A 24,078-nucleotide genomic window follows, 5' to 3' on the forward strand; every position below is an offset into this window, starting at 1 on the left:
ATCTGACATCTAAAACTCGCTTCCAGGCCCAAGCAGTTTGGGTAAGGAATATTCAACATGTACTAGCAACGATGCTTATTGTTTGTTTCTCTTGGGACATTATCCAGTCCTTAGTTTCCTCATCTGAAATAAAAGGATAGCAACAGTATTTCCCATTAAAAGCTGCTCTAAGGATTAAATGAAAAACCTATAGTTTGGCACCATGACTAGTGTACAAAAGAGCTCACGGTGGATGTGGTGTACTCCTATAATCCCAGCTACTTGGGAGGCCCAGGCAGGAGGATGGCAAGTTTGAGGTCAGTCTGTGCAACTTAGTGAGATCTTGTCTCAAAATAAAACTTAAAAAGGGCTCAAGATATAGCTGAGTGATAGAGTGCCTGTGGGTTCAACCCCAGTACTGAAAAAAAGAAAAAAGCTTAATAAATAATAAAAATAATAACACACATATATAATCAGTGCTCATCTTTGCTTGGTGTAATGTTTCTACTGTCCTGCCTTGGAAACCTCAATTTGTGTGTTCTAATCTATGTATCAAAAGTTCAGTTCATCTTTGATGTTCTCTGACCATTTCCTAGTACCCTGCACACTATACTATATCTATTGTATCTTATTGTATGCCACTTGTGAGCTTTAAGAACCTCGTTAAGAAATTTATCTCAAAGTACAAATGTTCTTCTCCAGCATAATACAGTATTGTGATTCCAAGTGGCCTTCCATCCCATCTATGCCCTCAGAGGTCTGTGAAGCCTAATTATACACAAGTCTGTACAAATATGGCATGTGTTGAAAGGCACAGGATAAAATCACCTTTGCACTTGTCATAAAGTCCCATGAGCACAAGTTAATAAAGTAACTTCCATTACGGTGCAGTCCTCCCCTTTTACCACACATAATGACTGGAACAACTCAATCTGTATCATTTATTATTTTTATTTGGACAACATATATACATATGTACAAAATACCTACTGTCAGAATCCTCTTTTATAATTTCATTTGATTTACAAAAACAGGACAGCAAAATAACTTAGGTCACTAATACTGTACAAAAATAAAACTGATTAAACAGTTGTAAAGATCAGTATCTTACAGTGTTACAGACCATTCATCCGCTGTGAAAGAACATCTCGCTCTACCCAGAGTGATGAGTACTGTGCTAACTCTAATTGCAAACTGACAAACTAATTGGTTTCTGTAATTATAACTACCAAATATAATTCTCAAAAGAAGCATGATGTGGAGCTTAAAGCCAGGGCATCATTCCACAATGGTGAAGGGCTTTCTTCTTCCCCAACAAGGAGAGGAGATATCTTAACTCTAAAACTATTAAATTTTCCAGAATATGACAACTACTTACAGTATTAGATAAAACAGCTTCTCTTTCTTTTTAAACAACCTGCAATAGTCTTTCAAAAATTCAGTTTGGTTAAAAAAGTAAACAAAAATTACTATCCTGCATCTGGATTTTCATAAGTTAAATCCATGGTCTTTTTAATATAAAAAGTAATTGTTTCATAGTTTTAGTGTTCAACGAACTCTAGTAGTCCTATTTGAACCATATCTTGACATAATAAATCTAATTAGAATGCTGGTTCCTGTTTTGTGACACTGTAAAACAGGATTTATCACAAAGAATAAAAAGCCTTGAGTTTATATGTTACATTTCTGAAACATATAAGAGAATATCAAATGTGTGTCTGTCAACAACTTGAAAAGGCAATTACCAACTTTTTTGGGAAGTAAATTGTGGATTTCTTAAAACAAGTTGCTGCGTTTGTATCCATCTAAGTGCTTGACAAAAGCCACATATAGATTTACTCTTCCAACTATAAAGATTGTCTTTCACTGACTTGACTTTGTTTTCCTGCGTTTCTTTCTGTGAGGGAAAGCTGAGTTTTTACAAGTTAGCAAGTTGCTAAGCAACCCCAAACTCCTCGCTCACTAAAAGGCAGCGTGCAGAGTATCCTAAGCAGAGCCTTTCCACGAGCTCAGTAAGAAATAGGCAGCCTAACCTATTTCGTATGGAAGAACAGATGTCCTTGAAACTTATTTTGGACACAGAAATTAAAATTTGGTTTAAAATAAGCGTTTCAAAAATCTGAAACAGAGGTAGAAAGTGTTCTTTATTTTTCCTGACATGTTTTCTCGTGAGAAAACACTCTCCTTTTTAGCCCATGGACTGCTCCCAGTCCCTAATGTTAAAAGCAGTTCTCCCCATAGAACTACTAATACAACTACATTGGTTAAACAAAAATACACCGCGCTAGTGATGGCTATTGTATTGGAAGTCGGAGTCAGCCTTGACCTGTGCCTGCTGCAGGAGCCCCTATTCCAAACTGGAAACAAGATGTGTCAGGTAAAATAGCGAGCTCATGACCAGGTGGGCACCCTGTGTTTACATATTTTTTTTATAGCACAAGGATAAACTAGAGTGCACCAGAGCTCCCTATTTTAAATATCAGAGAAAATTGCCAGAAAATGTTATTTCTGAAGAAAAAAAATGTAAACATTTCCCATGATCACTGCTGACTCCTCTCATTTGAGGTGTTTTTTTTTTTTTTTTAATCTATGAAAACTCAGTTCATTTTTCTGGCTATCTAAAGGCCAAAATTAAGTTTTCAGTAAATGGCACAGTATGGATATAGTGGTTTAGGCCTTGTAGACACCTAGATACAAGATACATAGTGGTGAGACTACCAATGTAAAAGGTACAGTGATGTGAGTTCATTCATATGTATTTCATTGGCTTACAATCTCCAAAAGGGTCTATTTTGCAGAGTCTCCTCTGAAATCATTGTGATATTTTCCCTTGACATTTTACTACGTATAGGAGTATTTTTCTTTTCATAGTTCAACTCTCTTTCCTTTTACATAACTCTTGCACCTGATAATGGAAGATTTGTAGGAACATGAGAAGGATATCAACAAAACCATTCCCCCCTAAAAAAAGGCATTTCAAGACCTAGTGACTGTTATGCACCCATTCAGATAACACTGGACAGGGTCAAAAGCTCCCTCTCTTAGTGGCATTATGATATAAGACAATACCAGCTAAAAGGATAGGAAAATTTAGACAAGTTAATAGGGTTAAAATTCTGTTTGTTCTTGTTTTGTATTTTTTTTCAAAGCACTACCCTCCTTCTCCTTCAGCGTGTGTTGTGTATATTCTCCCCTCACATCTCCTCCATGAGTTTTTGGGGAAAGGTATATATTGTAAAACAGGTTATAACGTGGTGCAAACAGAATGTCTGCTTCTATCCTCAAAGCATGTATTTAACTTATTCATCCTCTGCATTAGAAAATAAAAGTGCAGCTTATGTTCAAAAAGTACAATCCATACAAAGCAAGGTTGAAAAGTTCCATACTTAGGGTAACCTTTCGAAGGTTCGTCTTGATTAGTATAAATTCGGACTCTGCTTACTCATTGACTATAAGTAACTTTTTTGTTTTCAAGTCTTTAGATGACAGGTCATGCTGGAGTAGATGTGCTCTTGCTTGCATAAAGACAGCTGTGCTATGGAGTTTTGTTTTTGTTAATCTCAAAAGTTAATGTGATTCAAGAGTGATTTTGCTAATAAACAAACTGAAGCACACTCGTCATTACATTAAAAGGTAAGAAAACAATTCTGAGACAGCAAGCATAAAGGCCCAGGATCGCTGTATGATGCCACAAGTCAACTCACCCAGTCGGTCATATGTACAACAGTGTGAATTGGAAATCCTACCCCAGTCTTGGCCTTGCCCTTCCCCCCACCCTCCAGAAAAATAAAGGAGAAGACCACCAAAAGCATTTGCCTTCCCTCCAGCAATCAGAGATGGTTCCAAGAGTTGCCTCTGCAAGAGAACCAAGTGTTGACTTTGATCTCAGGCTACCATGTGCTTTTTAAAAAAGAACGCAGGGAGAGGAAAAAAATCAGAATATTGACCAAAGAGCAATGACCTCCTGCTGTCAGTGTGCCTCTTCTGGGGCTGGGTTTCCATGTGTCCACCTGTTTCCTGGGAGTAGTTTTGTCCTCTGTGGGCCATCCCTCCCTGGCTGCTGTGGTAGTACCTCACAACGGGTTGGCCAGCGCCTTTTTCGATCGCTTGATCATGCTGGGGTGGAACTCGGTGTGACGCCGGGCATGCTTTGTGAGGTGGTCGCTCCTCATGAAGCGCTTCTCACAGAGTGGACAGCGGAACTGCTTTTCCCCAGTGTGGGTCCGGTAGTGGCGGGTCAGCTCATCTGAGCGGGAGAACTTTTTAAGGCAGTCTGGCCACGTGCAGGGAAAGGGCCGTTCACCTAAGAGAAGGGAATCAAGACAGGATACTGTTTAAAGAACATGTCAAGGAATTCTGAAGGCCAGCCCCAGGCCCCTAAGACCTCTGCTGGGCTGGATTGTACCCCCCACCCCAACCCCTGGCCCCCAGCACCTCAGAATGTGACTACACAGTTGGCCTCCTTTAGCCATGGGCCCAACCAACTGTGGATGGAACATATTCAGAAAAGAAAACCATCTCTGCACTGAATATGTACTGACTTCTTGTCATTATTGTGGTAACTTGGTCCTAGTTAATTGGTTCTAGGAGGCCCAATGAGTACCAGAATGATTACCAAACAAATTGTTTTGGCTGGAAAGATGGGGAACCACAAGGCATCTGACACAGACAAGTTCTAGCTTGCACTTGCTGTACCAAATTGAACAGTACCAGTACCAGGACAAAATTTTCATGCCAAAACACACTGATTAACAAATTCAGTGAGTTTCAAAGCAGTTGAGTACCAGAGTGTGACTGTATTAGCTATACAACACAGCATAATAACTATTCACATAGATTTACATTGTATTAGGTATCATCCACTCTAGAGGTGATTTAAAGTTCTTTAGTTATATGCAAATATAGTATCTGCATTTTATATGAGGGACTTGTATCTGAGGGGGCCCTGGAGCCAATGTCTGGTAGATACTGAGGGACAATCTGGAAAGAGGCAACTAAGGTTTATGAGGCCCTTGAGGGGGGCCTTTATCTCATGACTGGTGGCCTTATAAGAGATATGAAGACTGGGAGACCATGAAGACACAGCGAGAAGGCCGCCATCTGCAGGGAGATTAGGCTCAGAGGAACCAGCACAGCTAACACCTAGCCTTGAAACTTCCAGCCTCCAGAGCTTGGGACAACACATTTTTGTTGTTTAAAACATTTAGTCTGTAGGGTAGTTTTGTTTTGTTTTGTTTTGTTTTGTTCGGTGGAACTGGGGATTGAACCCAGGGTCTCTGCAATGAGCTACATCCCTACCATTTATTTTTATTTTGAGAGGGGGGTCTCGCTAAGTCACTAAATTGCCCAGGGTGGGCTCAAACTTGGAATTCTCCTTCGTCAGCCTCTCAGAGTGGTGGGACTATAGGCATGCATCAACTATGCCCTGTTTAGTCTCTGGTTCTTTGTTAAGCCAGCCTTAGCAAATGAATACAATGAGGAAACTGCTGAGAATCATCTTCTCTAAGCAACTTGATATTTTGTACTCAATGAATCCCTCAAAAAAAATCTATTTTTGTTTTCATTCTGTGTAATTGCTGGTTTCATGAGTTTTCTCAGGGGTCCAAAGGCTTTGCTAAATTTCCTGGCATTACAGAGATGGAAGAGAACTGAGGTACCTGGTCCAACCAGCCTCCTACTTGGAACAGAGATTTCCCTTTGACCTCTAAGTGCTGTAGCCACTCACATCTGACAGCAAAGGGTCCAGTGACAGGGAGCCCTGGACCTTGTGAGACAGCCTGGTTGTCTTGGGCATTTCTACCACAGACACTCTTACAGATATGAAATGTTTGTTCCCTCTGCCACATCATAGTCTTTCAAATATCTGAAGACAGCCATCATATCCTCATCTGATCTTCTCCAGACTAAATAATCCCAATTTCTTCCGTATTTCTCCTAACAGAAAAACTAGCATTATTATAAAAGTAATCACATAAGTATAGGCAGAGAGTTAAGGGATTCCTGCGCATTGTCTTACTGGATTCTCAGAGGACACCCCACAAGTTTGCCCCATTTTATAGATGAGAAAATAGAGGCTTGGAGGGTTAGATTACTTGCCCACGATCACACCATTAGAAAGCAGTCAAGGATGCCAAGCCCTGTGCTCCTAGCCACTCTGCTGCCCTACTTCTTGTGGATCATGTTTCCACATTGCCCCTCATTCTGATCGCTTTCCTTAGAGTTGTGCTATTGTGCCCACGTCCTACTTGGAATGCAGCTAAGCCCTGCCTGCAGGACATGCTCAGGCCAGCACAGAGCCTCCTGCTGCCGCTGCTGACTCCACCACAGTGATGGCAAGCAGGGCCTGCATACATACTCTGGAAGGACACATACAAGCCAAAGCCCAGCACTGACTGTTTAAGAAGAGAGCCTCACTTGCTCCTCCTGTAACTGTCTTCATCTGCTCTGGAGCTGCCTGCCTCCTGCTCACACCTTTCCAAGCACAGCCCTAAGTGGCTGCTTCATAGACACAGGACACTTGGGCTGTGGTTTCCACAGAACTCTCAGACATGCCTTGGGAGGTGTGAGGAAGTGAGCATTTTCTCACTCCTGTCCCACCCTTCCTGGGAAGCCAGAGAGGAGCTGCAGAGGATGGGAGCTGTCCAGCACAGTGCATCTGAGTCACTGGAAAAGTATTCACGCCCCCTAATCTCACTCTTCCCAGTGTTTTTGTGATAATCTATACATGACTATAGTTTTTTTGTTTTGTTTTTTGGTTTTTTTGCTGTTCTCTAAGCACAGCAATAGTCTTAAGACCCTGTACAATATACTTGCTTTTTTTTTTTGTACCGGGGATCGAACTTGGGTCCTTTTGCTTGCTTAGCAAGCGGCGAAACCACTGAGCTAAATCCCTAAATCCCTGGCCCTTGTTCTTGTGGGAAACCCAATGTGGCAAAATAAATCTGCAGCAGCCAACTCCCTATATGTATGTCTAGTTACCAGACCATCAGTGGTGTCGAACCTATGGCATGCATGTTATTTGTTTTTCTTTTAAGACAACAGATGTTAATGTACAAGTTGTTTTTTCTAAACTAAAACCTCAGTATTGAGGTTTAACTGCAGTGTTGACACTTTTTTGGGTTGCAATTTGGGCACTCCTCTCTAAAAGGTTTGCCATCACTGGTCTAGTATAAATCCTCTGTGCTCAAGAGCTATGGCGGCAAAACACAGGAGCAAACCAGTGATGCTGGATGAGAGCCAGGAGTGGTGTGTGACAGCGTTCCTGCAGGGGCCAAAAAGAAAACAACAGCAAAAGAGCCTTTACCTAAAATGCCACAAAGACACGAAGTTGAAAACCATACTTTTGCAACTTGTATTAGTTGAGTAGCATTTTTATCCACTTCAGCAGACTGTTGAGCAAAAGGTGACATGCAGATTGTCACAACCCAGTAAGGCTGAGTGTCTTGCAGCAAGGGCAATGTCATGTATGACTTTTGTTCTATTCATGCTACTGAGCAGTTAGTAAATGCTCAAACTTATATGAAGTCATCTCTCAGCATCCGAGAGGGCCTGATTCCAGGGTGTCCCTGACTCAAGATACAAAACCAAGGCTGCTCAAGTCCTGTATACAAAATGGTGTAGTATATTTGCATGCAACCTAAGTGCATTTTTTTTTTTTTTTGAGACAGGGTCTTGCGATGTATTCCAGGCTGTGATAGTTAACTGATTGTATCAACTTGGGTAAGTAGCGCTCAACTAGACTGGATCGGCACAGTTCTGGGTGTGGCTGAAGGGATTTACTGAAGACAGAAGACCCCCCCTGGGTGTGAGGGGCACCAACGAATAGGTTTGTCACCTGAATGGAATAAAAGGGAAACGAAGAAGGAAGGCTCCCTTCTGTTTCTTCAGAGGAGCCCCAGTCTTCACCTTCCCCTTGGATGTCATCTCCGGGCTTCCAGCATAGACCATTCAGCCTCCTGATATACACTCAAACAGACACTACAGTGAGCTTTTGACAGACCCTTCGATCTCCAGCAGGTAGACAGCCTTTTGCATGCTTCCACAACTGACTCTGTGGGCAGCCATTGTAAGCTAAGCTTATAAATCCTTATATATTTGTATATCTTGCATTAAATCTGTTTCTCAGTGCTAGTGAGCACTGACTGATACACTGGCCTATAGCACAGGCTGGCCTGGAACTTGCACCAATCCTTCTGCCTCGGCCTCCCAAGTGCTGGGATTATAGGCATGCACCACCATACCCAGCACATCTTCTTACATACTTCAAAGGATCTCTGGATTACTTATTGTACCTAATATAAATGCTATTTACAATACAATATTTATAATACAATATAAATGCTATTAGTTGCCATACTGCAGTTAGGGAATAACGACAAGGAGGAAAGTCTGTAATGATTAGTATAAGCCCACCTTTTTTCTGAATATTTTTTTCTCGTTTTTTTTTTTTTTTTGAATCGGGGATCGAACTCAGGAACTTTCACTTGCAAGGCAGGTGCAGTGCCACTGAGCTAAATCCCCAGCCCTTTTTCTGAATATTTGATTTGCAGTGGATTGCATCCACCGAACGGAGCCCATGAATACAGAGGTTTTCGTGTGTGTGTGTGTGTGTGTGTGTGTGTGTGTGTGCGCGCGTGCGCGCTGAATGTGTTTGTCCTCCAGGTCACTCATCTGGACCAATATCTGATCAGAAGTTACAGGGTCCCTGGAGAAGACTTCTGGGCTATTCTAGAGTTAGATTGAACCAAAGTCCTTCCTAACCCCAAAAAAGCATTTATGGAGAAATGTTCTTCTAAACATGCTAATTAAAAATATGATGTGGGGATAGAATTCACAGAGTGATAAGTTACAAAAAGTAAAAACAAAAAACTCTACACTCTGTCCTGTTTGGAACCTTCTCTCCACTGCTATATGATGTGCAGTGAAGAAACACAATGAAAAGGCAAAGTTCAGTGCTTTCTCAATACTGTTTAGGAGGACAAAACCCACTAGAAGTGGTTTTCTTGGATGCATGGTCTTGTGGTTTAGCTTATTCAGTGGCACATGTTCTTGTGTCTTTCAACTGAGTCGGTTGAGGAAGAGGTTATTTACTTGAGGGAATCAGTGTCCACTGTGGGGAACATGGATCAGAACACCAGTCTGTGGTGGGCTACAGTTCCCTCTGCATTAGGAAATGGCTTTGTAGACGGGTGCTGCAAAAGTGTCGTGAAGCCTGAATGAGCTATAGGGAAAGGAGAAATGTGACCTACTCACGCTTGTAACTTACATATATGGCATTTCAAGTGTAACCAGGATCCATTGCTATGGAATGTTAATCTCTCTTAATAGCTAGTTGGCATTTTGTGATTGTTCACATTGTTTCTATTTAATGCGGTTGCTGCCATTGACCTGGCATCCTTACCTGGAAACGGTTCAAAGACAAAAGAGGGACACACAGATCGCAGATAAATGAAGGGCCAAGATCAGCCTTTACTAGCATTTTCTAAGCATATAACAAAGATCTGCTTGGAAGGAAGCTGCTAGTGTAAAAGCCTTCTGATCATTTTCATTCTTCAAAATCCTTTGGAAAAACATTAGGTGCTTTTGGGGCAGTGATCTAAACCGGGGGTAGCAAGCTACACCCTACCAGCCAAGCCTGGCCTGCCATGAGCCAAGGCCACCTGGTTGAAAACTCACCAAAAGAAGAATACCTCATGGCAGGAGAAAGTAACATGAAATTTAAATTTTCATGTGCACATATAAAGTTTTATTGGAGCAGCCACACTCACTGCTTCATGTACTATCGGCCAGTTTTTCTCTACCACAGCCGTGTTGAACAGCTGTGACAGAGACTATGGACTACGAAACTGAAAATATTTACTATATGTCCCCTTACAGCAAGTTATCTGACCAATGACATTGTCAGATTTGAACTTCTTCATTTATATCGGAGGTTGTAAATTCTAGTATTTTCAGGAGGGCTAGGGACATAGCTCAGTGGGACAGCACATGCCTACCATGTGTGAACCCTTGGGTTTGATCCCTGGTACTACAACAACAAACACCTGAGCAGAGTGGCACGGGCCTGTAACCCCAGATGCTCAGGAGGCTGAGGCAAGAGCATCACAAATTTGAGGCCAACCTAGATGACTTAGCAAGCTGGGGAGGTAGTTCAGTGGTAGAGAACTTGCCTAGCACGCACAAATCTCTGAATTCAATCCCCAGTACCCCCAAAACCAACCAAACACACAAATGTCTTCAGGAGCCAGACATATAACAAAATGAGTACAATGCCAGCAGTACCAGATCACGGGTGGTGGTGGAATCCATGGTCAACTGAAGAGTGCTTTCCCCACTGAAAGATATGCAAATTCAACACTTCATAAAACAGTGTGGCCAGTGGTGGGTGCGCTTCAGCTTGGGGACCCACAAGTTGCAGCCCTTTGAAAACTCTTCTGCCTCTTTACTGCAGAGGACAGTTTGCGTACAACACTCCTATGGGATCCATCCCATCATGTCAGCCAATGACAGGCGTGTGACAAGCTATCATTGAGAAAAAAATGACAGCATGGCTTGCATCTAAAATATCATGGCATGAAGAAAGCATATGTATGAAGGAGCAGACAGGAGAAAAAGAGAGGCCCTGAGAAATTGTGACTTGTCTTTTTTCCCCACATCCTGGTCCAGTCAGGTCCTCTTTTAGCTCAGTGCTGAGGTCCAGAGGGGAATGGTCAACCTTCCTCATTCTAAACACACACCACAGGGCAAAGAACTATCAATGAGAGAATCCTTAAACCTGTGTTTAGTATTAATGAGTGATTTACCATCCTCTGGGGAAGAAAAAAACCAAGCTTGTACCTGTACTTTATTTTTGGCCTTCACAGGAAAACACACCCAGCGGCAATGACACAATAAACTCTGCCATACCAGAGTAGGGCTGTTAACAGCACAAGCTTTTCTCATTACTTATATATCACTCCCCACCCCTTTCAGCAACAAGCTGAGCACCTCTCTCCGACAGACTTGGTTCAGAGGAGAAAATAAATTTGATCAAAAAGCTACTGAGCATTGTACAGAATGTGTAAAAGATTCTGTCGACCAGACCAGGCCTCCAGAATGGGCCTGTGGTGGGTAACGAGAGGCCGAATGGGCCTGCTGGCTATGGGCAGCCTGCTCTGCGCGAAGACAACTTACACTTGGACAGGGGCCTGCTCCCCACAAGTGCTTAGGTCACGACTCGAAGGGAAGCCCATTCTCACTGGAAAAGCCCTGACTACACAAAGCTCAGCTCTCCAAGCAGAACAAAGAGGCTGGGGTACATGGCAAGCACAGGGCTTGGTGACTGGGATATTCAACCCACTGCTCACTCTGAGTCCACACAGGCTGCTACTGAGGTCCTGGCCTGGAGTCAGGGAGGCCCATCTGTCAATAGCACCGCCTTCCTACAAGGTTAAATGACAAAATCAAAAGCTCCTATTACTTCTGGTAAACTAGCCTGGTAAAAAACAAAGCTAAGGAGTTAGGCCTCCTTTTCAGGAGAGAATTCTAAGTGTCAATTAAGAACCACAGCTGTCCACAGATGTACAAAATCAAGGCGGCTTCTTGAGGAAAAACGGTAAGCAAAACTGCAGCTAGGGTTCCATGGATAAAAGGATAATTTGGTATCAGAAAATCATATCGACATTATTTCTCATTTCAAAATGCTAATACACAACACATACAGACAAACACACACACACACACACACACACACACACACACTTTGCCTTGATAGGTGGAAAACAGTATTTGGTAAAATTCAACATCTATCCCTAGTAAAGTTTTTAGGAAAATAGAAGAACAGCCAGAAGTGGTGACCCATGCCTATAACCCCAGCACTCAGGAGGCTGAGGCAGGAGGATAGCTTCAAGTTCAAGGCCAGCCTAAGCTACATAGTGAGTTCAAGGCCAGCCTGAACTACATAGTGCAACCCTGTCTCAAAAACCCAAAGAGAGAGGGCCAGGGATTTAGCTCATTGGTTCCACTGCCTGCCTTGTAAGAGCAAGGTTCCAAGTTCAATCCCCGGTACCAAAAAAAAAAAAAAAAAAAGAAGCCCAAAGAGAGAGAAGGAGAGAGGATGAAGAAGAATTCTTCAATAAGATAAAAAATAACAGGTCTGAAACCTTTCCTCAGCAGGGTCAACAGTAAAATAAAGGAAGTGATCCTACAAAAGTCAGACTCAAAGCACAGACATCTATTCCTGTCACTACCATTGCACACTGTCCAGAAAACAAGAGTTAGATAACAAAATAAGATGTAAATGCTAAGAAGGAGACATACAGGGTAAATAACTGACAAACCCCATCTAAGTTAAAAGCACATTCATTGTTTAAAACACTCGGAACAGCAATAGTTTTCTGCATGCTATCACCAGTCGGAAGGCAGCTGAGAATGAACGTTCAGGGCCTTCAAGAAGAGAAGCCTAAAATCTTGATGGAAAGAAAATGAAGAAATGGGACACTTCCCATGCTCTTGGATGGCAGGACTCAGTGGAGTGACTATAGCAATTCTGTACAAATTTGTCTATGAAATTAATACATCATATGAATTTCTTTTCCTTCAACTTGACAAAATTATTTCTGAAGTTCATTTGGAAGAAGAACATGCCCAACTTGCCAAGAAATTTTGCAAAAGAACAAAACATACGGGAGCACTTGCAATCCCAGTTATTAAAATATATTATTGAAGCTTATAATAATTAAGATGGTGAGATAGCAGCACAGAAAAGACGAATTGGTGGAATAGAGTAGAGCCTGAATATAAACCTAAGAATCTATAGGGATTTAGGGTATAATAAATGGTGTATTTCAGATCAGTGAAGCAAAAAATGTTTAATTCCATAAATGATGAGACATCAGGTTTAAAAAAAATCTGCATCTATCCCTACCTTATACTTTTTACTTATATGAATTCCAAATGGCTATATATGTAAATGTAAATGTAAAAAATAAAACCACATAGGTAAATATTTTTAGAATTTTTCTATCCTGGGATGGAGACTTTCTAAACATGAAATCAAAGCCAAAATTCTATTTGAAGGATAGTTTTGAATATATAAAAATGTTAAACTTCCACATGACAAAATACATATATATATATATATACAAGTAAAAAAAACTAAACCAAATCTGTGAACTAATACAAGAAACTGAACATATGATAAAAGAATAGATTCTATACGACAAAAAGGACACTTTCTAATTAAAATGAATAGCCCAATTTTATAAAAGTGGACAAAACATGCAAATAAACAATTTATAAGAAACACTGATAAAGCTAGATGTGGTGACACAGACCTGTAATCCCAGCATTTGGGAGGCTGAGGTAAGAAAAGTGCAAGTTCGAGCCCAGTCTGTGCAACTTAGTAACTTGGTGAGACTGGGTCTCAAAACACAAACAAAAAGGGCTGGGGATGCAGCTCAGTGCAAAGGCCCTGTGTTCAATGCCCAATCAAAACAGAAAAGGAAAAGAAAGACTAATGACCAAGAAAAAAAGCCTGGATTACATATAAAAATATAAATGCTAATTATCTACAAGGAAGGAGATAAAGAGTAACTTCTACTTTCTGGTTTTTTTTTTGCTTTCTGTTATTTTTCCCTATATTTCTTAATTTTTAAAAGCCAGTACACATTTCTTTTATGAGATGAGTTTTTTTTTTTTAAGTTGTGTTAATTTTTTTTTAAATGTCCCTGAAAACAACAGTGCATGTGAGTTTAAACTTCCACAAATGACTGATCAAGAGTATAGTGTGTGCAATGAACTGTCCACTGAGAAATCACTGGGGCCCACCAGAGGTGTCCAAGATTCAAGGGAAAGGGAAGAGTCGTTCTGTTTCCTTCTCAAATTGTTAGAAAGTAAGAAACCTTCTGAACATACATCTGTTCTCTCACTCCTACATCTCCTCCTCTCCTTTTCCCATATGTGGAAGGGAAATGGCCCTTACGAGAACAGACAGAAAGCTTCTTTCAGCGGTGGGACTGTACTGCCAGGAATGGCAGGGCTGCCCCCAAAAAGGTCCATCGTTATAGCAAGTAGGCAAGAAGAGTAAGATCATAAAGAGGTGCAAAGATCAGAGTCCAAGAAAGTGTCCTCATCAACCACACCCCTGGGTGCACATGTCACACACAGGTCTGCCCAGACTCCGGGCCTCAGGTGCCCTGTTGTCCGTGACCATCTGGCCTTTCTCCCTGCCAGAAAGGAACAAGGACTTGCAGTTATAAAACATGAATGGTTGCTTTTCTTCCACCCTCCTCTACCATCATGTGCAGAACTACCAATAAATGATGAAAGTGGCATGCACACCATCCCTGGGTATCGAGAATTTCACATTCTCCTACATAAATCATTTCAGTTAAAACGAGACTCAAAAATCAAGAAATCAGTCAGGCATGTTGGTGCATACCTGAAATCCCAGCACTAGGGACGCTGAGGCAGAGGGACTGCCATGAGTTTGAGGCTTGCCTGAGCTACATAGTGGGAGCCTGTCTCAAAGAAAAAACACCAAAAGATCAAGTAATCAAAAGCCTCCAGCAGAAATACTGCTCCACCTGTAGGATGAATACAAACACTTGATGGGCTTTGAGAGGATAATCCTGCCTGAACGCCATCCCATCTCACTCACCTCTCACTGAATCCTTGTGATTTGGATGCCTTAAAGTTTGTCGATTCAGTCAAGTGACTACAGAGCTTGAATGTGAGATTTTACTGCCTGGCCCTGTATGTATCTGTGGAAAGGTTCTGAAACGGGAAGTGGGTGTGTGTCTGTAACCCCTGTAGGCACACTTTGTCATTCAAGCCCTTTGGTGTCTAGGAAGCAAGCCTATCTGCCTATTTATTACTTACTTGCACTTGCACAACTCCAACCTCAAGGATCTGTGTGAAAGCCTATGCAGTCCTACAGTGGACTTCGAACAAAAGACAATGGACAAGAGATGTGACCATTTAGATTCCCAATCCAGCAAGAGCAATGTCTGATAACGTCTTAGATCTGTGACACACCGCCCATCTCAGAAACTCTGAATGGAGTACAGAAGCAAAATATAGACTGTAAATATACTTTTTTTTTTAACACAGTGAATGTCTACCTCTTAAATACTTTGATAAAAGACATTTAAAAAAGAGAGAATTTAGAATTGGACAATGTTATGGCTTATAACTAGATGTTATAAAGACTCATGTGCTTTTCAGAGGTGGAAGGATCTAGGGTGTATGAATATGGATTAGGGTCTGTAACACTGGGATTAAAGATGTGGATAATGGAAGCCCCACCCTGGTGTGGGTGGCACTGCCCAAAAGGCTGATAGCCTGAATGGAATAAAAGGGACAGAAAGAAGGCAGGCCTACTGCTTGCTGCTTTGCTGCCTTCTGCCTGCTATGGCATGGACTGTTTTTCCTCTGCGATGCCCCTCTGCCATACCATCCTGCCTTGGAGCCAGCTGACTATGGACTGAAACCTCTACAAACTGTGAGCTGAAATAAACCTTTCCTCCTTTAACTTGTGGGTATTGGGTGTTTTGTCTCAGCAGTGAGAAAAGTAACTAAGATAAGATCTTAGCCATCCTCCAAACACACTGCTAGTTCTTTGAGGACCAATTCCAAACCCAGGTTAGCTGACCCCACGGTCACCATTACTCTGCCTCTGCCCAGTCCTTTGTGGGAGAGATAGATAACGGATAATCTACTAGGCACCAAATCCTAAACAAGACATAAATGCTTAATGGCTGAACCATCCTGAGATTATAGATTCTTTTAGTCTTTGCATTTTGGATGATTTCTATGACCACAGAATTCAAACCGGTAGTGTTTCAGAAGAAGCTTAGTCAAAGGGCAAGTGATTTGCCTAAAGACACCCTGTGTGATAGTGTGTGACCAGATTAAAACCATCTTTCAAATGCCTCCTTCAATTTTGTGCACACAAAAGGACTTGAGATGTGAAAGAAGAGCCAAGGCTTAGACTAAAAGTAGAGAAAACCTTTAACAGTGTTTGCTAATTCTCACACTCCCTGGTCCTTCTTTCCATATGCATTGCCTCTGGGAGGTCAAACATAATTTAAGACAAATCAGTTGCCACTACTCAAGTTTTAGGTTTCAAAATAGCATTTTAAAAATACAAAGTCCTTAAGTTTATACTCTTGATTTGCCAGAGCTCCTCACCAAGACCTGAGGGGTCCAGAAAAAGAGATTGTGTTTGAAGACCAGATGGTCCCTAGCTTATGATGTTTCTTAGATTGTTCATCTTTACAATGGTGTGAAGCAATAGGCATTTGGTAGAAACCATACTTTGAATTTTTAACTTTTCCTGGGCTAGCAATATTTGGCAGAATTCTCTCTCTTGGTGCTGGGCAGTGGCTGGGAACTGAAGCTCCAAGCCAGCCACCGATCACCAGGGAAAATAACTGACGCTTTTCAGTGTGCTGTGTTGCTAAGCTAGGGTGTTTGGTAGGTGAATTAAATGCATTTCAACTTAAAATATTTTCAACTTATGTTCATCAGGATTAACCTCAGCAAATAGAGGAGCATCTGTACAGAGAGCTTTCTAAGCATTGCCTGGAGCTCTTGACTCTCCTATTGGAGACAAGCACAGGACGTCTGCTGCCTGACTCCTCACAGCATACCTAGATCTTCTCTAAACCTGTCTAAGGAATTCCCTGCATGTGCCTCACACCTGACCGGCTAAAAAGGGTCATGACTCAGTGAATGCCTTAGAGATTTCCAGCCTTCCACATGTAGGGGGGGGGGAAGGACTATGTATTGCTGAGCCTAAAACAATGCCTTTGGGAGAATACCACAGGACAACATGCATGGCAGAGCCCAGAATCTAATGCCCAGAGCCACTGGGCTTCTAGAAGCCCTCTTCAGCAGAGAGTGCCATTGTGCAAGGATGGGACACCAGCAGGTTGGAGACTACTGAGGTCAAAGGATGGCCTGCCACGTGGATGGCCTTCGCAGGATGCCAAAACAATAGGTGAGGTCTCTACCCCATAACCGTTCTCTTCCAGGAGGCAGGCAGAGAACCCCAAGTCCAAGCAAGTAACCTGACTTCACAAACTTTTACCACTCCCCCCAGTAAAACTTATTGGAGAAGGGACTGAGACCCTGAATTATCAAGATAAACTTTTCTCCCCCACAACAGAAATGGAGACTGGGGTCTAATGAGCACATGCCTACCCTACCAGGCAGCAAGGCTGTGCAGGTGTAAGGAGTCACAGTGTTGGTTGAGTCTTCTCCAGCAAGCATTTCCAGCTTTGCCCTGAGGGCTCTGCACACTACTGGTACCAGTGTACAGCTGATCATAAATCCTATCCACATGCATGGGCCACCATTCAACAGTTTTTCAAACTTTAACCTGTTGATGTCTGCGATGGAGTAGACCATTAATTCTGATGGTTGGTGTTTGTCAGCAAAGACGTCTAAGAAGTATAAGCCTGGAGGGCATGGTGGCATAGGCCTATGTCTTCTCTAGTTACTGAGACAAAATACCTGACACCCAAAGTTAAAGGAGGAAAGGTTTATTTAGCTCACAGTTTGTAAAACGTTTCAATCCATCATGGCTGGCTCCAAGGTAGGGTGGCATGGCAGACAGGCACCACAGAGGAGAAACAGTTCATGGTGGGTAGAAGGTAGCAAAGCAAGCCAGGGAACCAACAAGGGACATTAGTAGCTTCTTTCTGCCCCTTTTTATACTCTATCGAGGGTACCAGGATTAGGGCGGTGCCAAACCAATCAGTGGGGTGATTTTCACACACCCTTAATTCCAGCATCACACACTCTAGATTTAGCCACCTCTGAAAAAGCCCCACCTATGGCCACATGAAGCTTTTGGGGAACATCTAGACACAAGCCATAGCAGCCTGTAATCCCAACTTCTGAGGAGGCTGAGGCAGAAAGATCACAGGTTTGAGGCCACTGTAGGTAACTTAACAAGACCCTACCTCAAAATAAAAAATAAAAAGGCTGGGCATATAGCTCAGTCTTGTTACAACACTTGCCTAATATGTATAAGGTCCTGGTTTCAATTCCCAGTACTGCCAAAAACAAAACAAAACAAAGAAAGTGCAGGTCTGAGCTGTCTAGCCATCATGAAGCAGCCCCCGTGGCTCCCCCTGGGATCTCAAAGAATGTGGCTCTCCGTGGACAGGCATTCCTGGCAGTATTTTGAAATGTAGGAGCACACAGGAGTTGAGAGAAATGACTCTTGCTGGGAACCCCTTCTCACCAGGGGGAGATCTGGGGCTGGGTGTGCTTTGCCTCACGGAAGACTGAAAGCTGGCTGTTTGGCTCTCATTAAGCTTAGTTTTTAAAAAAAACAATAATGGTATAAAACTACAGTAGAATTATGGGTGCCCAGGGATTTCAGTCACTTTTATGTGGTTTTGTAAATTAAAAAAAAAAATTTTAAGTGTTGTTTTCTTTTTTTCAGTACAGGGGGTTGAAGGACAAGGCTGAGTTTGACCATGTGATCCTGCTGCCTCGGCCTGAGTAGTGGGATTAGAGGTGCTATCATACCTAGCTCTGTATTATTTTTAAACTACGTTTTGCTTTGACTTGGGGAGTTTTGGTGAGCATCATCTGAATCTCAGTGGTAACCACTATATAAACAGTTCATCTTTGTAGGGACTGGGTCTTTATTAACACATAAGCTAATAAATGTTCATGTGAACATGACTGATTTCTCTGAGCATTAAAATGGACGGTCTGGAGTTAGATGGAGTGAATGGCTCTGAAGATCATACTGCTGCTGTTTATATTAGCTCCATGGGAGGCTTTTGGTCTCAGCTTTTAGACCATCCACGCAGTAAGGCCTGTGAGTATGCGTACTATTGATACATCAAAATAATCTATTTTGTGCAAAGACCCTTCTGACCATTCATTTATGGCCTTTGGGTTCAACTACAGAGATTAAAGCAAAAAAAAATACTGGTTTGCCTCCCATTTTGTCAACTGTTCTTTGGAAAAGCCTGCTTACAGGTCTAATGGAGCTGATAGAAGGAACAGGTGTTAGTTTTGCCTGCTATGCATTTATTCCTAGTAGCACACCCTGAATTTCCTTTTGCAACTGCTTCCCCACTCTGTGGTCCAGAGGTGTCCCCTCATCTCCAGACACAAGAGGCTGGATATGACCCAGTCATGCCAGTGATTGATTTCAGGGAGGAGCACAAAATTTGAGCTCAGCTATGGAGTGTACAGTCTCAGACTTTTACTGGACTCACTGTGAACCAGCAAGTCTTTCCATAGGGCTGGCTGAATTGGCAGGGCCAAGGCTGGCCATTCAGAGAGAGTGCCATTCAGAGAGAACTTGCCTAGGAATGAAACCAGACCAAAGACAGCAAGGGTGAGCCACAGAGAGAGAGCAGACACAGAGCACCTATGTATACCCAGCAGTACTGAAACTATCCCAGTTGTGCCTGTAACTGGAGCCAATAAACTTGTATTTTTTTATTAAGACAGTCCAAGTTTGGATTCTGTTGCTTACAACCAAGAGCCCTGACAAATACAGGTATGGATCCCAAAACTGGTTTTTCAACTGGAAAAGAAGCAGCTTTTGGGTAACTATGGAAAATATGGGGTAGGTATGGTCAAGAGTCTGAGATTTCTGCTGACTCTATCAACCAAGTTTCATAAAAACCAGCCATAAACCAGAACCAGAACAACACACAAGTAGACAACTGAAGACAGGAGGCATTTGAGCCAAATCCAGGAGAACCATGTAAAACACTGTCTCTTTCCAGGGGTCAACAGTCACTCATGCACAACTCCAAGCTCCTAGAAGTGAGCTTGGAAAATTCCAGTGTAACTTTAGACAAGGTTAACTAACTAGTCTGATTCCCCCTATTAAGACTAATAGCACTTTTCTATCTCATAGGAATGTAAACTGTTTAGCTTGGAAGTTGGCATATGACACATGTTTGATATTATTTTTATTCACAAAACTCCCAATGCTTGCTCTTACCATTTAGTACAGCTTTTTACGTTTAATAGTTACTATTACTTAAATGAAAAAGATGCTGGATTCATCTGGAAATCTAAACAAAAGTCCTAAGAATCACAAGTTATTCATTTATTTTTGGTTTTTTGAGACAGGGTCTCACTATGTAGTGCAGGATGGCCTTGCACTCACAATGTGGCCCAGGCTGGCCTTGAATTTGTGGTGATCACCCTGTCTTAGCCTCCTAAGTGCTAGGATTACAGGCATGCACCACAATGCCTAACTAGAAGTTACTTATTTTGAACTGTAATAACATTCAATTAAGTGGCATATGCATGCTAAATTCCTTAAATATCCCGTGAATTCAGCCTCCTAACAACCTCATGAATACATAATTACTGATTCCATTTTACAGATGAGGAAAGTGAGGCTTGGAGAGGTCAGTTTTGCCTGAATTCTCATTAAAGAGTGATGGAAGCAGGATTGAAACCCATGTCTGAGAATCCCTAAGCCTGTGCTCTCACCACTCCACTGGTGCCTCTGGGCTGAGGCAAAGGCCTCTCTGGAGGCCTCTCACATTCAAGTTCCTCAGAGCAGGCTGGAATCCTGACACCCGGCTCAGACACAGGCAGGCCAGGCCTTACTCTGGCCACTATCTCATCAGAGCTGGCTTCCCAAGGGGGCACATGGTGGAACCTCCCTCCCACCCTGCTTCTCGGGGCAAAAAAAAGATCTGTAAGATTCCCTTCTAGTTCTGAAGCATCTGCCATCCTCAGATAGCCTTTGGGGGTCTGCTCTTTGCCTACCCACTGCTCTTACTTTGGGGTAAGTCAGGTCCTGCTAGAGACACTCACTTCCTCCAGGATGGAGGCTCAGCTTGAAAAATGTTCACATTTCAGAGAGCACAAAAAACCACTGCCTCCGTTTCAAAACCTTGTCATTAATTTTGTATGGCTTAAGCTCCAACACTTTAATCTACAGGGTCTGCCCCAAAAATGTGTACACACTTCGGGAAAGAAAAATAATATGTCTGGAAGCTAATGACCACCACTTTGAGCACCTCTTGTAATTATAGAGGCCAAAGGTAATTTGTATTAATCTCATGATGTCTCAATAAATTTAGTATTAAAATATTTATACAAGTTTTTCTTTTCTTGAAGTGTATATACATTTCTTTTTTGGCAGACCCTGTATTTAAACAATGTCCTTGGGCTGGGGGTTCAGCCGCCTGAAGTGGTCCCACCTTCTGCCTCGCAAGCACAAGGACCCAGTTTTGATCCCCGATACCACACACACACAAAAATAATAATAATAATAATAATAATAATAATGTCCTCACTTCTTTTAAAAGGCTCAATTTGGTCAGTCAGGGATGAACTCCATTCTTTTGTTCAAATTTGTGATCATTTCCAATTTTGTTAATAAAATGCAGGGGCTGGGAATGTAGCTCAGTGGTAGAGTGCTTGCCTACCATGCACAAGGCCCTGGATTCCATTCCTAACAAGGCAAAAAGTAAATACATGTTTAAAAATAAATTCAAAAGTCTAACAGCTCTGCCCTCAAATGCTGAGCTAACTGGTTCTTGCAGCTCTAAAACCTTTAGATTTCCAGTCCAGATTCTTACTTCTCATTGAAGGATTACAAAGTCCAGTACACCCATGATAAAGCAAGATGAAAGGGGAACCCGAAGGCACACCACCATAAGCAAGTGCAGCACAGATGGAAACAAACGCCTTGGGACACCCCACAAATAAAAACATGGATGCATCTCACTGTCGGAGTGGAGATGCATTCTCATGAATAATAACGTCAGTCCTATTATTTGCTGAGGGGACTGCCTGAGGCTGGGACAAGACAAATGTTTTCTCTTGGTCTTAATGGACCAAAAAGGTATTAAAGTTTCAGGAGGATTCCAGGAAGACAGGAGCAGGAGTCTCCCGCAGCTCTGCCTTGGCCTGGTCCTGGGAGTGCTGCTTCTACAACAAAAGAGCGAGACCACCGATAGACTTTACCTCTGCCCTTTTACTTGGTTAATTCCACTCAGCAGTTCTCTAAGCCCACGTTAAAAATGTTAATCACAGATTGAGAGCCTCAGGAGCATGGCAAAAAGGATTCTAAATGAAGTATCCCTGAACACCCACTGAACCAAGCTCAAACCACAGGGGTTAACATTTTCTGCTGCCAAACCCTCCAGGGTACCTGGTGCCCTCCTGGGACGCAGGGGAAAGGGAGCTCTCGGAGGAGATCAGACAGGCCCAGAGCCACAGGGCAGTCATGACAGACAAGTACTTTCTGGATCCTGGGCTTCCAAGCTCTCCAAGCACCCCGAATTGCCCTGATGCAGCAATCCTCATCCCTATGAGACACTGGGCACATGCTTTTTTACAGACAAAATGGTGGATCAGACAACCTCTCAAGGTCACTTCCAACTTCCAATTTCTATTCTTTTGATACTCAATTACTGTGCCCACCCAGAGCTCTGAGGGAGGCCTAGGCATGTGACTAACCTCCAGCAAAAAGGGGGGCAGAGGGAGAGCCAGGATTGCTCCAAGACCGCTGACAGTACTGCACTTCTTTCCCTTTTTAACCATCTCTGGGGTTTTTATTCCTTCATTTTCCTTTTGCCCCTCCTTTTCACGTGTGTTGCAAAGAAACAGAAAGCGCCTTTGTACCAATTACTGGGTGCCAATTTACACTCTTCAGTGGGCGCTGGGCTCCTGGAGAAACATTAGGAAAAAGTGGGAGGCTTCTAGCAGTGGAGGCACCGCCTGCTGCAAGCTTTTTCCCCAAGGCTGAGAACAGCCAAAGGGAGAGGGAGAGGAGGAAGTCGGAAAGACTTGAAAGACTAACAAACACAACAAAGCTGTTTTTTTTTTCTTTTCTTTTAAATCAAGACTGCTCATGATCATAAGAGATTTAGAAATCAAACTGACGGGGCTTCCATGCCCAGCTGTTTCGGAGGCTCCCACAAGAGTACTAGGAAATCATCCACCCACTGTTCTTCTCAAGGAACTTATTTGGGAAGACCATTGTCAGCCACTTTTCCAGTGTGTCACATGAGGCTTCTCTCTGGGAAGTTTAATCTGGGAATTTCCCACAGATATTGTGGAATGACTAGTTCTTGGGATGCACGTCAACAATGGAGAAAAGAATGTAAATCTGACCCTCATGGTCATAGTCCAACAATTCATTTCCCTCAGGTCACATACTGGTGCCTGAAAGCGGTGGGGTAACTCCATCTACACAGCGCTGTTTACCCCGGTGCCTCCCTCCCCTCCCAGGGCCCGACTTACACCCCCTCCTCTCTTCTCGCCGCCCACAGAGGATCTGGGAGGGAAACCCAGGGGAGCTCCTCGTGCACTCTGTCAAATCTGATTCCACTTGGCTTTTCGGTTGTGACACTCATCCTGCCAACCTCACAGAAGCTCCTCTGAAGCCACCCTACTTTGTCACTGCTAGGACAGACAGACAAGGATGGCAGGGGACAAACAAGAAAGGAGGAGGACCAGTAACTGGTCCTTCCCTGCTTCCCCTTCCTGGGACTAGGAATAAAGGGGTCACAGCCCTCCATCCTGAGGGAGACCTCAGCACGGGCTGGCGCATCTTTCCCTGGGTCCGAGGGGCTCTTTGTCTCCTATCTGAAACCCAGGAGCAAATCTTTAGGAATCCTGATAAACCTTGTCCGTTGTCCTCTCAGCCATAAGTGTATGGTATCAGAATGTCATGAGGGGGCTGGGGATTTAGCTCAGTGGTTCTGCCGCCACCTGCCTCGCAAGCACAAGGACCCGAGTTTGATCCCCAGTACCAAAATGTCATGAGGGGAGTGACAATTATGGTATGGAGAGAAAAAAGTCTCATCTTAGGGGAGACATCATAGAAAAAGTAGAGAAACAGTGACCCATGTCAGCCCTTCTCAAGTTTGGTTGTAAACACATCTTGAAACCTGTCAGGTTAGAAATGCCATTCCATAGCATCTCTGGGGAGCCCTCAGGAAGGAATGGGCAGAGAGAACACATTCTTAAGAGAACACCTTCCACTCATGAAGAGAAGAGAAAATGGTAAGAACTGGGCAGGTGGCATTCATGAGCTGCCGAGGCCCCTTAGTGCAGGGCCCGGGGCAAAAGCACAACCTCACTCTGTCGCTGGAGCCCAGCATC

The 24,078-nt window shown here is 42.9% G+C and overlaps 1 protein-coding gene across 1 annotated transcript in view; it reads right to left on the bottom strand.

Annotated features, from left to right (window-relative positions):
- Nucleotides 1–914: 914 nt before the first annotated feature.
- Klf9 (KLF transcription factor 9) overlaps nt 915–24,078 on the bottom strand; it is a 29,655-nt gene continuing 6,491 nt past the window's right edge. Inside the window, exon 2 of the mRNA XM_004838162.4 lies at nt 915–4,282. Coding sequence (XP_004838219.2) covers nt 4,053–4,282 — 230 coding nt within the window. The 3' untranslated portion in view covers nt 915–4,052. The remainder of the gene's footprint in view (nt 4,283–24,078) is intronic.

This window comes from Heterocephalus glaber, unplaced genomic scaffold, assembly GCF_053883595.1.
Source record: "Heterocephalus glaber isolate CG9 unplaced genomic scaffold, H.glaber_assembly_v1.0 deba00001481, whole genome shotgun sequence".
In the NCBI taxonomy this organism is placed as follows: Eukaryota; Metazoa; Chordata; class Mammalia; order Rodentia; family Bathyergidae; genus Heterocephalus; species Heterocephalus glaber.